General features: G+C 45.1%; 1 protein-coding gene across 10 annotated transcripts in view; it reads right to left on the minus strand.

The window, feature by feature from the left end:
* eag (ether a go-go) overlaps positions 1-12,864 on the minus strand; it is a 40,726-nt gene that overhangs the window by 5,191 nt on the left and 22,671 nt on the right. For 4 of the 10 annotated variants that reach the window (XM_033382864.1, XM_033382858.1, XM_033382863.1 and 1 more), the window contains 12 exons: positions 11,858-11,989; positions 11,221-11,333; positions 11,020-11,163; positions 9,014-9,110; positions 8,594-8,940; positions 8,369-8,524; positions 8,194-8,266; positions 7,005-7,204; positions 4,386-4,638; positions 3,873-4,297; positions 1,629-1,919; positions 1,190-1,207 (listed from right to left, as the gene is read on the minus strand). In XM_033382864.1, the coding sequence (XP_033238755.1) occupies positions 1,190-1,207; positions 1,629-1,919; positions 3,873-4,297; positions 4,386-4,638; positions 7,005-7,204; positions 8,194-8,266; positions 8,369-8,524; positions 8,594-8,940; positions 9,014-9,110; positions 11,020-11,163; positions 11,221-11,333; positions 11,858-11,989 (2,249 nt within the window). The remainder of the gene's footprint in view (positions 1-1,189; positions 1,208-1,628; positions 1,920-3,872; positions 4,298-4,385; positions 4,639-7,004; positions 7,205-8,193; positions 8,267-8,368; positions 8,525-8,593; positions 8,941-9,013; positions 9,111-11,019; positions 11,164-11,220; positions 11,334-11,857; positions 11,990-12,864) is intronic. The other 6 variants (XM_033382862.1, XM_033382861.1, XM_033382865.1 and 3 more) reach the window with 4 other exon arrangements.

A 12,864-nucleotide genomic window follows, 5' to 3' on the forward strand; every position in this document is an offset into this window, starting at 1 on the left:
ATGCAGATGCGGAGGTAGAGGCGGAGGCGTAGGCGAAGGCGTAGGCATTGGACAGGTAAAGATTCAGATTCAGATTCAGGCAGAAAGAGGTTGAGGTTACAGGCAGAGACAGAGGTTCAGGTTCAGGTTCAGTTCGAGGCAGCAGGTTGAGGTTGAGGTTGAGATTGAGGTACAGTTGTGTTCGGTTGGGGGAGAAAAGTGAGAAAAGTGTTAAGGTTGTTTTTCGGTTTAGATTTGATTTTGATTTTGTTGTTGTTTTGTTTTGGGTTAGTTGCAAAAGTTGGTTTCGGGTTGGTTTTTGTTGAAGCATTCATTCAGTTTGTTGTTGGTTGTTCAGAGTTGTTGTTGTTGTTGCAGATGTTTCGATTGTTGCAGTGCGAAAGGCGGATGGTGCAATTTGGTTTCCAATCGGTTGTGTGGCAGGGTTTCAGAGTAGCAAGTAGTTCGTTCGATTTGCAGCCCAATTCGGAATCATTTTTGAATTGTTGTTGAAGTTTTTTGTTGTTTGGTTTGTTAATTGCAGTTGTTGTTATTGTTGTTGTTGTTGTTGCAAGGCAAGCAATGTTTGTGGGTTGTTCAAAATTTGATTTTTGTTATTTATTGTTTTTTGTGTTGCACGAGAAAAAGATTCAACGATAAACGGAAGAATAGAAAACATATCAATTGGTTTCAGAATCAGCAATCGGCAGTAATCATTCTAAAGGCAGGTGTCTGTGTATGCGTGTGTGTGTGTGTGTGTGTGGGGGGTGTATTTGAGTGGGCGTGGTGCGCACTACATTAAAATTGGCCGATTAGCGGGGCGGGCCAGTTAGCGATACTGTGGCTGATATTTTATAGCTTAGCAACGGCAATAACATCACTTAAGACATGTATCCTTTAAGTTCGAAATATAGCGCCATATGGTCATACATCGAAACTAGATACGTTAACTACGATTACTTTATACTTTTATCGAAGTAGGTTAATGCATTTCGAAAGATCGTCACCGATTCAATCACTTAGCAGTTCGAGGGCAATCGAAAAAGTCATAAATACATATCGGTTATCGGAATATCTATTTCCAAGGACCGCCAACGATTGTTTAGGCCCGCCCTTTCGCTTATCGCTAATCGCTAATCGATCGCAGTCAATCTTGTGCTGGAGTGTGGGAAAGCCTCTAACATAACAAACTAATTGCTCGAGAACTTACTTTGCTTAATTGTAAATGCTTTTCAATTGTATGTTGAACAATTATCAATGGTTGATCAGAAATAAGAATTAACGAAATGGTACGCAAAATGAGCGAGTAAAGAGTGGCGAGTAGCGAGTCGCGCAATCGGAATCGTTTTTATTAACGGATTTCAAAACGGGGGAAGAGCAAACGAATGGCAAAAAAAGATAGACAGAGTTATTATTAAAAATGGAAACCCAAGATAGATAATCGAATTAATATTTACGTATATCTGTGTATGTGTGTTTTAGTGGGGGTGTGTTTGTGTGTGTGTGTGTTTATATTGTTATGAAATCATATTGAAAATCCAAAATATAAATATGTAATTTTAAAATTAATCTTCGAACTGTTTAATGTTTATATGTGTTGTTTATGTTGAGCCTTGAGCAGTTAAGTTTTAGCGATTAACGGTAATTACTTTGTTGCCTTGTCCACCATTGCTACTCGAAGTACTACTCTGCCGCGCCTGGGCAGTGCTCTCACGGAGACTCTCGCGGGCGCTCAAACTTCTCGAGACGGCTACCTTGGCGCTAGTGTCGCTAGCTGAATCGACGCTTGAACTGCCCAGAAGGCGTCCCCACTTGCTGGCACGGGTACTCCGCGCAGATGGTGGACCCGATGAGGGCGAGGGTGATGGCGATGGTGATGGTACGGCGGCGGTCGTTAGGATGCGTGAGTCCTCGGTTAATGTCAATTTGGCTGGTAGCTTCTTGTATATGTTGTTGATTGTTGGTTGTAGGTTGTAGATTGTTGTTGGTTTTGTTTAGATTTAACGAGCATTTGTTTGGTGGGATGGTCGAGCGCAAGATATTTTGACAAAAGCAGGAAGACATGAGAAAGAAGATACATAGATAGATAGATAGATAGATAGATAGAGAGAGAAAGAGAGAGAGAGGGAAAAAATTGTGTGTTGGAAATCGCCAAAGGAGTTTCAAAGGAGTTGTGGTTTCATTTGGCAAAGTTTTGTATGTGTATGTGTGTGTGTGTTGGGAGAAGGGAAATAATATAGAATTTTCCGTTAGTAATTTGATTTTGGTTCAATTTGAGTTTAAGGTGATTTCAATTCAGCCAAATTCACAATTAATTTTGTACAGCAGAAGAGAACATAGTCGAAAAGTAAGCAAAAACCAAATACAACATGTAAAGAACAGAGATGGAGATAGTTTGAGACCGCGGCACGGTACAGTTGTGTGGCAAAGCATGTGTGTGTGTGTGGGTGTGTGTTGGGTTGTGGTGAGTTATATCCAGTGAGGTAGTTGAGTGGTGAGTTATGGAAACAGTTATGCGAAAGCATGGTCAAGAAAGACAAAGACAAAGAAAAACACACAACGAGCATAAGTCACTTTTAATACAGATATCACATCATTGGTAAATAATCAATCGGTTAAGCAATTCAACGATTCAAGAAAAACTATTATCAACTAGAACTAACACACCAGCCACAGCGGTGGCTTCCACCTTCCATCTACCACCTTCCACCTTTCACCTTCCACTTGGCCATGTCTGGTGGTTCCGGCTGTGCCTGCGGATCGCCTGGGGGCAGTGTGGCTGTGGCTGTGGCTGGAGCTTTGTGTAATTGTGGATAGTTACATAGCTAACGACAATGCTTCGAAAGAAATGTTAGTTTGATTACTTGGTTAACTGGATATGCGGCTCAGCACAAACACAAACATGGCCGGAAACAGAATACAAACGAAATAAGGCATAGCTTCGGGTTGTGTACTCTCAGTGTGAGCTTCAAAAAAAACCAAACTAAACGAAAGTAAAAAAAAACAAACATCAGGATACAAACATGTCTCTTCGGGGACCGAAGTCATAGATAGCCTTGAAGATTCATCAAAATTCCAAAATGCTGAAGAGACATTTTTAACTAAACTTTCTGTGGCAGGGCTATTAATCTTCGTAATGTTCAATGCATTCTCTACAATACGAATTTATCGACTGACAGCGTTTCAGCTTCGCCCAAAACGGACTGAACGTGCTTTATACTGTGTCAGATCCAAAAATTTCGTTTTTTTTTCTCGCTCACTCTCTTTTTTATTTGTTTCGCCCTCTGCCTAAAAATATGTACCTATTTACACTCATGAAAATTTAATTAAGATACAGCTGGAAAATGTTTTACGCCAAATAAAAGAACAATATTCGCATTGAACTCTGTAGTATACTTAGAATAATTAAGGATAACTCAGTTTCTAGTGATCCGAGGTGATCTGAATCTGACGGCAGGGAGGCAATGATCGAAAGCATTAAAGAGGCATGAATATAGCCGTGAATTTACGAATACTCTGGACTGGGCAGGGCTCTATTACAGATACATGAAAAGGAGATCCTGTTGGTCTCGACAGATAAGCCTCATTTGATCAATATAAGCGCTTTACAAGGCATACATATGTATAGTTAAACTATCGGACATGCTGGCAGATACTCTATATGAGGATCTTTTTAGGATACAAACTCTGCAGAAGGATACAAAGAAGGTAAATCTGTGAACAACAACAAGAAATTACGTAAACTAAAGGTGAAACACAAAGAGCGCACTACACAATAACGATAACGATAACAATAACGATAACGGAAAGCATATAATGGAACACATCGAAAGCAGAATGCACAGCGAGACAGAGAGAGAGAGAGATAGAGGCGAATATGCTCTTGTACCAACCTTAACGCGTTCCACCTCGCCGTCGCCTTTCTCGACATCGCTCTGACCAGAGCCCGTGCCGCCACCGACAAGGTCTTTGCTGCCGGCTTGCACCTGGGGGGTGCGTCGGAACTTGGAGAAGATCTTGCGAACGAGATGGTCCTGATTCTGGGGCAATTGCGGCTCGTTCTTACGCCGTTCGGCCAATTCTTTTTCGCGCTTCACATCGGCCACCTTGCGAAAAATCAGTCGATGTCTGAGATTGTAGGTGAGCACCAGATTGCGTGCAAAGCTATTCGCAAATGCCGAATAGAAATCGAGGACTTCGAGCAATTTATCACGTTTGATGGCATGCAAATCACAATAGGTCAGAGCGCGCACATTGGCCGCGCTCTGGCCAACGGCCGAGTCCTTCCAGAATTGATCGCCGAAGACGTCGCCTTTGCCTGCAATATATTCGAAACGAATCGAAAGTGGAGGTGGAGGTGGAATCGGGGGGAGACAAACAGGTATTGAATTGGAGATATAGCTTACCCAGTATTGCCACAACCTCATCGTCCTGTATCACCTCCAGGCTTCCTGTCACAATGAAGCAGAGACTGTCGATGCTCTCGCCGGTGTGGTAGAGCAGATCTCCGGGCGCCGAATGGGACATCATGAAGTGCATCGCTAAAGCGCGGAGACAACCATCCGAGGCCAGACGAAATGCCGGATGCTCGTTAAATACTTTGCGATTTAGATGAACACATATGTCAGCCTTCATATCTTTCGGACAATAGTTTAGTACCTGCGAATTGTGAATGAGTTGCGAGTGGCATTCTCTCATTGGGTTCGAATTGGGTTCGAATTGGATTGGATTGGTCTGGGTCTGAGTGTGGGCTGTGTTAACCAACCGTCTCTAGGGGGCTCTGACTTGGCTTTGGGTGGGCCTCAACCCTATATCGGTGGTAGTTCAGATTCAGCTGAAGAAATTTGACTAGGACATACACATGTGCTTTATGTACGGACCAGGACCAGCCACGGTTGCCACCTGAATCAATTAGTTGTTGCCCGAAATGACCAAACTATTCTATTGGGTATCCCTAGAACTCTATGCATTTAGAATCGAATCGGGTGTACCATAACTACATGTACTGATAGCTGACATCCTTTTTGAAAATGACAACGAACGAGAAGTCGCCAACGAATAGGTAGCGTGTGCTTCTATCGAGTGTATTCTTATTCAAATTCCTATTAAGATATTAATAAATAATGGACATCTTCTTGGGTACATTTTATCAGCAGTGTGGCAGCCCGGCGGTCTCTTATTGTCGGGATGTGTCTTTGGAGAGTTGATTCGCTCTCGAGTGGCTAACGAGACACACACGGACACGTACAACACATAGACACATACAATATTGAACAAGTTTGTGCGTGTGGGTGTGTCTGTCTATCTGTCTTTCCATGTGTGTGTTGCTGTGACTGTCTGTGTCGTTGTGTGAGTGTGTGTTTGTTGAGTGCTTGGGGGCTGCTTCGTGGAGATTGCCCCCACGGAAGCAGCCGTGCTTTTGGGACTAGTGGAGGGGCAAGGTGAAGGGGCCTAGTTGGGGAAACTTAATTGCGGCACAAACTACAGTCAACGAAATAGGTATAAAGGTCAGTTTATTTGGCATTCGATTGGTTGGGTAAACTCTCGTTATCAGTTGAACCAAACACGTTTTCATATCAGATTGATGGGTGCGCACGCACCCCCTTCCAGATGATGGGTGGGTGCTGGTAAGGCAAGGAACTGGGAAGATGGAGTGGAGGAAAGGAGACAAGGAGAAAAGGAGGGGGCGCTGCGCTGTTTGGTTCAAGTTCATCTAAAGGCATGAATTTGACGGACGCTTTTCGTTTTGGCCCGGATTTCGCTCGCGGGCAAACACAAACACGTGGAGAACACACAGATTTCGATCGATTAGCTAAAGTTTTAGTCAAAAATTGTTGTTAGTTTAAAAGAGAGAGAGAGAGAGCTTAAATTATGCGAGGGATACTTAGACAGTTTCCAGATACATATGTACACACTTTATATGAACCCACACACAGCTTACCTCGGACCTGCATCTGTGGGTGGGTGGGCTGCATGGGGTCTCGAACAGTTTATGAATACGAATAGGAGTACGAGTGGGCTTTCTCTGTTTTTCGGGAAAAGCACTTTCCCTGGCACCCTGACACCCTGGCACCCTGGCAAAGCGTTTCTGATCTTAGGCCTAATAATGCGAGAAGCGGCTTCAAAATAAAAGCAAAAGGAAAGCAAAGCGGAAAAGCAGCGCCCAAAGCGGATTTGTCGAGAGTACTGGACAGAGTACAGAGAGGTAAGGAGAGAGAGATAATAAGTGTAGTGTGTTTCTATGTATGTTTGGTGTATCTGTACATCGGGCTATGAAGACTAGCGAGGGCGAGATGCGAGTGATAGGCTAGCGAGTAGCGAGTAATATAACTGTGAGTGAATGTAACATATACACTATCAGAATACGACAGATGTGGCAGATGTTGGTGGTCAAAACCAGAGAAGCAACAAAACTTACGACGAGTGGCATGTTCGCTGGCGAGTCGCCACTAGCCGTAAGTTAGCGAGTAGTTCAACTGAAAGATGAAAAAGTATGGACATGGAAAGTAAAAGTCAAGTGCCTTATGTGTCGAGTATAGGGGGAAAAAGGTGTGAAGAACTGTGAGAAAGTATGAGAAATGGATGATAGCGACAATTCGTCAGTAATAAGTAGCGAGTGAGTGGTTGAATAATGTATTCATTAGCGTGTGTGTATATGCCAAGGTTGCGATAGAAAGAGTGATAGGCTGAAGTGCTATAGGCTATAGAATTTAGCTACCTAAAGTAATTGGGTAGGTATTTATATAATACTTAGTAGCATCGAGCTCCCAAAAATTTGGGACTAACTAAATGATTATGAATGTAGAAAGTAAGTCCCTTCTCTCACCATGATTCTATGCATTGCGAATGAAGCTTGGAGCAAAAAGCTGGCTGGCAATATGAAAGGCTTAAGCAGCCCCTGAGACTAAGATCTGTTTGACCTAATGGAGTCATTGCTCTGGGGGATCGGGATCTCCCGTATAGACAGCCATCAGAAAGGCATGCCTCGGATACGTCTGGATGTGAACCCACTACGAACTACTCACCTTCTCGGTGTCCAGACCCTTGGTCATGGCCCACGTAGAGACAACATAGTCCATCACGCGCTCACTGAGGGCCTTGGGCACCTCGTGCAACTTCATGAACTCCCTCACGTTGTTGAGCATGTCGTGGTACTTGGCCGTCGCTGAGGTCATCTGCTGTATGATGGTGGTCACATGACCAAAGATTGTGGCATACAGCAGAGCTATAAACGCAACCAAATTTATTTATATATAGAGAGATAGAGGGAGAGAGAGAGAGAGACAGTGTGATAATTAAGATTAAGCTGGGTGTGTACAGAGAGTTCTATTTGAATAGTTTCTTTCTTGTTGTAGATAAACGTTAGACACACAGCTAGATAACACTGGACTGGATGTGTCGATGTAAGCTGTTAGGTGTAAGTGTGATATGGGAAGAACACATATAGGCAGTATATATGTATGTATCAGTGTGCGCTGATACTCGCTGATTCCACTACTCGCTGTGAAAAAATATAGACGCACAGGTGCGCAGCTAGAACGTTAATAAATGCCACAGATTGGACTAGCACGCAAATGGGATGAAAAGAGCCGGAATATGGGCACAAATGAGGGGGGAAGTCTGCAAGGGACTGCATAGGCGCAGCATTCTCTGAGGTCGTAGCCCCCCTTTGGCAGATCGAATGCTGAGCCTGCGCAGTAACTCAGGCAGAGTGAGAGGTGAAGGAATGAGGAAACAGATATTGCGTTTGCCTAGAATGAGCCAAGAGTAACAGCACAGATTACACTAACGTGTTACGGATAACGTGTAACGTGTAACGAGTAACGTGTACATGTAACGAGTATAGAGTTAACACATGACGAAGAACGGTGTGCAACTGGATGACGACAGAGCCGATGAAGGAACAAAATGGACAGGACAGTTCAGTCATTCGAGGTATGTAGATAAATGCTGAAAGAGCGATACATGGACATCGAAATGGCTACAGAGTGTGTCGAACTGTGATTGGCTAAATGAGGCTATACCAACTGGAGCAGTTTATTAGTTCTAGCGGCGCAAATTGATTGCTTAGCTTTTAAATAATGATTGCGAGAATCGGAATCGGAATCAGAATCGAGATTGGTATCGGTATCGAGTTCTATTTAAAAGCGTGACGCGTGTGCGAGGTATTCAGAAACTTGGACGCGGCAACGGAACGTGTTAAGGACACAGCACCTGCAATGATCATCATGCAGATGGTGAACACCTTCTCGTTGTCTGTCTCCGCGGCGACATTGCCAAAGCCAACCTGTGAATGGGTAGAGAAATACAAAGAGAGAGAGAGAGAGAGAGAGTTGAGGCATCCATTTGAGGTTAGCTTGAGTCTGGTTCAGGGCTGTGCCCCGCTCACCGAGGTCATGCAGGTCATGGTGAAGTACAGGGCCGTCACATACATGCTCTTCCTCGACGGCCCGTTCACCAGCTCCGGCCCCGTGTCATTGCTCCAGATGTAAGAGTACGGAGATTGCGTGACATTCGCCAGCTTCCACAGCCAGCTGTATTGGATCTTTGATGGGGCAACATTCAAGAAAAATAAAGATTATCCTTCAGAGATACAGATGGCAAGGGGCCTTACCCCATTGTCCGCATCGCTGCGCCCAATCGAGTACCAAATACAGGCCAGCCAGTGCGCCACCAGCATGTAGAAGCAGAGCAACAAGATCAGCATGGCAGCCCCGTACTCCAGGTAGCGGTCGAGCTTCCGCACAACCCGACCCAGCCGCAGCAGCCGCACCACCTTGAGGGCACTGAACAGGGACCCGATGCCGTCCTCGTCCCGGTCGAACGCATTGAAGACGTCATATGGCAGGCAGCTGAGCAGGTCGATGATGAACCACGACTTGAGGTAGTTCATCCGTATCACCTTCGGATCGCTGACCACCTCTCCGCCCGGGCCCACAAACGTGGTGTGGAAGTTTAAAACTGAACATAATCGAGGGGGAAGGAACCAGTTATTGCCAAAGGATTTCCATACCTGTAGAGAGCAGCAACTTACCAATATCTATAAAGAATATAACATCGACTATGGAATCGACCACGAGAAGGGAAACATCCTCTGAGGTTTTATTTTTAAACGCTACATTGTATGGCACCTGTAAGCACATATCAACAGAGACATATCGATCAAGTTCTTACAGTGAAAGATTTCCACACAAGGGCGGTGCTAAGGTTAGCCGTACTACTCGTATTTTTTTCATAGGAAAAGAATGGATTGAAGATTGGATTGTCTATAGTCTGGGAAGGGAATGGGAACGGGAACGGGCTCCTGTAGATTTTGTCACGGAAGATTTTCGCTGTAATTCGCAGCACTGAATCTTCGTTGCAGGAGCAACAGTTGGCCCATTGTTGCTTTCTCAACAGTTGCCCCAAGTGGCAGTTACAAGCCTCTTATCATGGCGGGGCTTGGGTGGGGGGCTGCTTGTATTACACACGTCTGTCTGCCCTGCCATTCTGCCATCCTGCCTCCCTTCCTGTGTGTTCTGCCTCTGCTACAAAGCTGAGCATATTAATTTAAGCACATAAAACATAGCAGCCTCTCGCCCCGCCCCAGTCCCAGTCCCCATAAAGCTCAGGCTCGAATACGGCTAAGGGTAGAATGGTATTCAGAGGAGGGCTGGAGAGCAGCCCCTGTCTGAGAAGCCACTTGGTCATGTAAATGTGTGTGCACTTGTCTGCCTCTGCGTCCTGCCTCCTTCCTGCTTCCACCTGCCACCTGCCTGTCCCTTTACCTCTCAGTCTTAACGTTAATTTCTGGCAAAGAGCATTATCTGATTTCTTGACTTGCACCCGAGCCTCATACGATCCCGGACAAGTGCAAGTGTGGCTTTTGCGAGGTGTTTGCTTTAAGCTGCTGCCACACAACAGAGCCATTTAAAGAGGTGTTTTGGATGGGATTCTTCCATCGGGAAGACCTCAGATGTTACTAAATGAAAGAAGCTTACTATATGATGGAAAATACCATGTGAATCCGAAGCGTTGTCCGAAGGACAACCAAAAGCATTGAGTCAGATGTTGTCGGTTCCAGCTGCAGGTCTCAAGAGTGTGAACTATTCGATCTTAGACTATAATTAGTTTCAATTATCGATTCGAAGTATAGAGACTTTGCAATAATATCAGAATATTCCTTGATCAATCCAACAAGTTTTCTTTGCTTTGGTTTCTTCTGCCTCTGAGAAATTCCCTCCTTTGTTTCAGCACTCTTCTGTGAATATTCGAACCCCAGAGTAGCTCTCTGCAATGTTAATCTTAAAGTTGTGACAGTAACTAAAGAGGAAATACGAGTCCTCGTCCTCCTACCGCAGAATATCATTAAACAATAAGAGAACGAAAACTGTGCCTCAACCTTAAAACTAAAACAAGAACGGAACAAGAAAGTGCAACATTGGTTTGGAAGAAAACAGAGAGGCACCCAGAGGCCACATACTCGTATGAGCCAACTTGGGCTGAGCGCAATTTAAGCGAAAATTGTAACATCTTCTTGACGGAAATAGGCACAATTTGAGCAGACAAGCGACGACGACGACGGCGACTGCTTTGTGTGGCATGGGGCATTCCATATGCCATATATGCCCCACGCATTGAGTGATGGGCACTCTAAGGCCAGGCAAAGTCCTCCTCTTTCTCGTCAAAAATATATGTTTAAGTCCCCGTCTGACAAAATGTTGGTGGTGTGGCAAGGTAGGTGACCAGGGGGGGTACAAAAAGTTCCAGTTTTTTGTGTTTGAGGACTATGCAAGTGCTGGATGGCCGAGTCTTGGGCGTTGTTCGAGGAGTACCGAAAAGAAAGGGAATATTGAGAGAAAACAAGGAAGAGTAACGGAAATAAAGGATACAGAAGATAAAAGGGAAAGAAATACGGTAAGGAAAGAGGTTGTAGGCAGAGATCTAGGAACAGATCAGATGTATAGCCAAATGATAAGGAATGTTTCAGGATATTTTGGAGGGCCAGCCTTAAGGGAGAAGACAGCTGAAGAGGAGACCTTGCGGTGGAGAATCACTCACCATGATGGCGGTATAAAATGTTAAACACAATATCACCCAGTCCCAAATTGCTTTAAATGCACAATAATGCAAGAGTATGTGTGGCGGCGTCTTCGGCGCTTCCTGTCGGTACTGTGGCATAATATCCGCACTCAGTGACATCATCTACGGTGGATTAAGGGGATATACATATGCGTAGTATATGTTGCATTGGACACTCACATGCGCCAGGTTGGACTGCTTCGTGGGGTCCTTCAGCGTGGGCAGATGGGCGCTGAACTGGCGGCTCCGCGTCACCGAGCGGGCCAACTTGGCGAACTTCGAGAGACCTAAAACTGGTAAAAATAGATTAACCGCTACAATGGATGACAACACCGACACAGACACCAAGAAACAGGCGTAACGTAACGAAACGTAACGGAACGGAGCGAGACGAACCAAAAAAAAAATAACGGCAGAGTTAACGATAGAGTTAGAAGAGAACATATACGATACGATACGATACGATACGATACATAGATTGTTTGCAGATCGAATTGGGTTTGTTGTTGAGTTTTCGTTGAGTTTTTGTTGTTGAATTGTTGTTGAAATTGTTCAATTTGTGTAAGCGTTTATATACATGTGTGTGTGTGTGTTGTGTGTGTGTGTTGTGTGTGTGTGTGTTGCGTGTGTGTGTGTAAGTGTGCGGGGTGCAAGTGTGTGTGTGCGTGTGTAGACATGGAAAGAAAGAGCAGAACAGTAGAGTGATAAGAGAGTGCGGAATGGATACCCAAGTCCCTCAGAGTGAGAGATTGGATTGGATTGGATCTTGGATTGAACAGATCGGATGCTACTGTACGAATGAACGATATGCACTTACCTCCCTTGGTGTCCTCGCTGTCGATGGGCTGCTTGAGGGCCGTTATATCCCGGAACGTCAACAGGAACAGCACAACCAGATCCCTTTCGTTCCGTATGGGCGCAACCTGCAGCAGCAGCCATAGTGGGGTCTCTGCCGAGGACGGAACAAAGGCGAAATTAATAACAATTGTCCATAATCCCAATCCCGAGGGGGACGGGAAAATGATGATGGGGGATAATGATGATAATACTCGTTCTGGGCTTCGCCACAGTCGATTGCGTTTTCCAAACGATAGACAATCCCATTCGAATTCAGGTCACAACAGGCCCACAGAAACAACCCACCCCTCCTACCCCCCCCTGCCAAGCCACACAGATGGACCACGACCCACAGACGGACTGCAATTGGATTGCAATTATTGATATGGAACGTTCGATAATGTATGCTGGGTGCTGAATACCGAAGACCGAATGCAGAATGCAGAATGCAGCGGGTGCCATGAAAATTGCATGCGTGTACAGTACATAGTACAGTGCGTTGAATAGTCGTATCGTAGGCCAGTGGACAGCTGCTGATGGCCGATGGCCGATGGCTGATTCAGTAATCACTCGTTTGTTGTGGTTTCAATGGACCCTGTTGCCACAGATTAGCCAAGACCCCTGTTCAATTCTCCACTGTACAGAATATTTGCACTGTACTGATGGCCGGGTTTGATGGTTATGTGAGGCACTGTCCGCCTTTCGCTGGCGTGACTGGCATCCGAAATAATTGCTGTTCGATTTGCATGGAGGCAGGACTCTGCCCCCTGGTGTCCGTGTCCCTGTCTGTGCGTAGGTGAGAGTGTGTAGGGGAATTCATAATTATTCTCTAATTGCAATCGCAATTTGCTGCTTCCGTTTCCGTTTCCTCATCCGGTATTCGTTTCCGGTTAATGTTTATGTTTCTGCGGATATTGCTATTGTTTATTCAACAATCCCCACGCCCTGATTCGGCTGTCAGCTGTCCAAACTCATCCTCATGCCCAT

Source organism: Drosophila pseudoobscura, chromosome X (assembly GCF_009870125.1).
Source record: "Drosophila pseudoobscura strain MV-25-SWS-2005 chromosome X, UCI_Dpse_MV25, whole genome shotgun sequence".
Lineage (NCBI taxonomy): Eukaryota > Metazoa > Arthropoda > Insecta > Diptera > Drosophilidae > Drosophila > Drosophila pseudoobscura.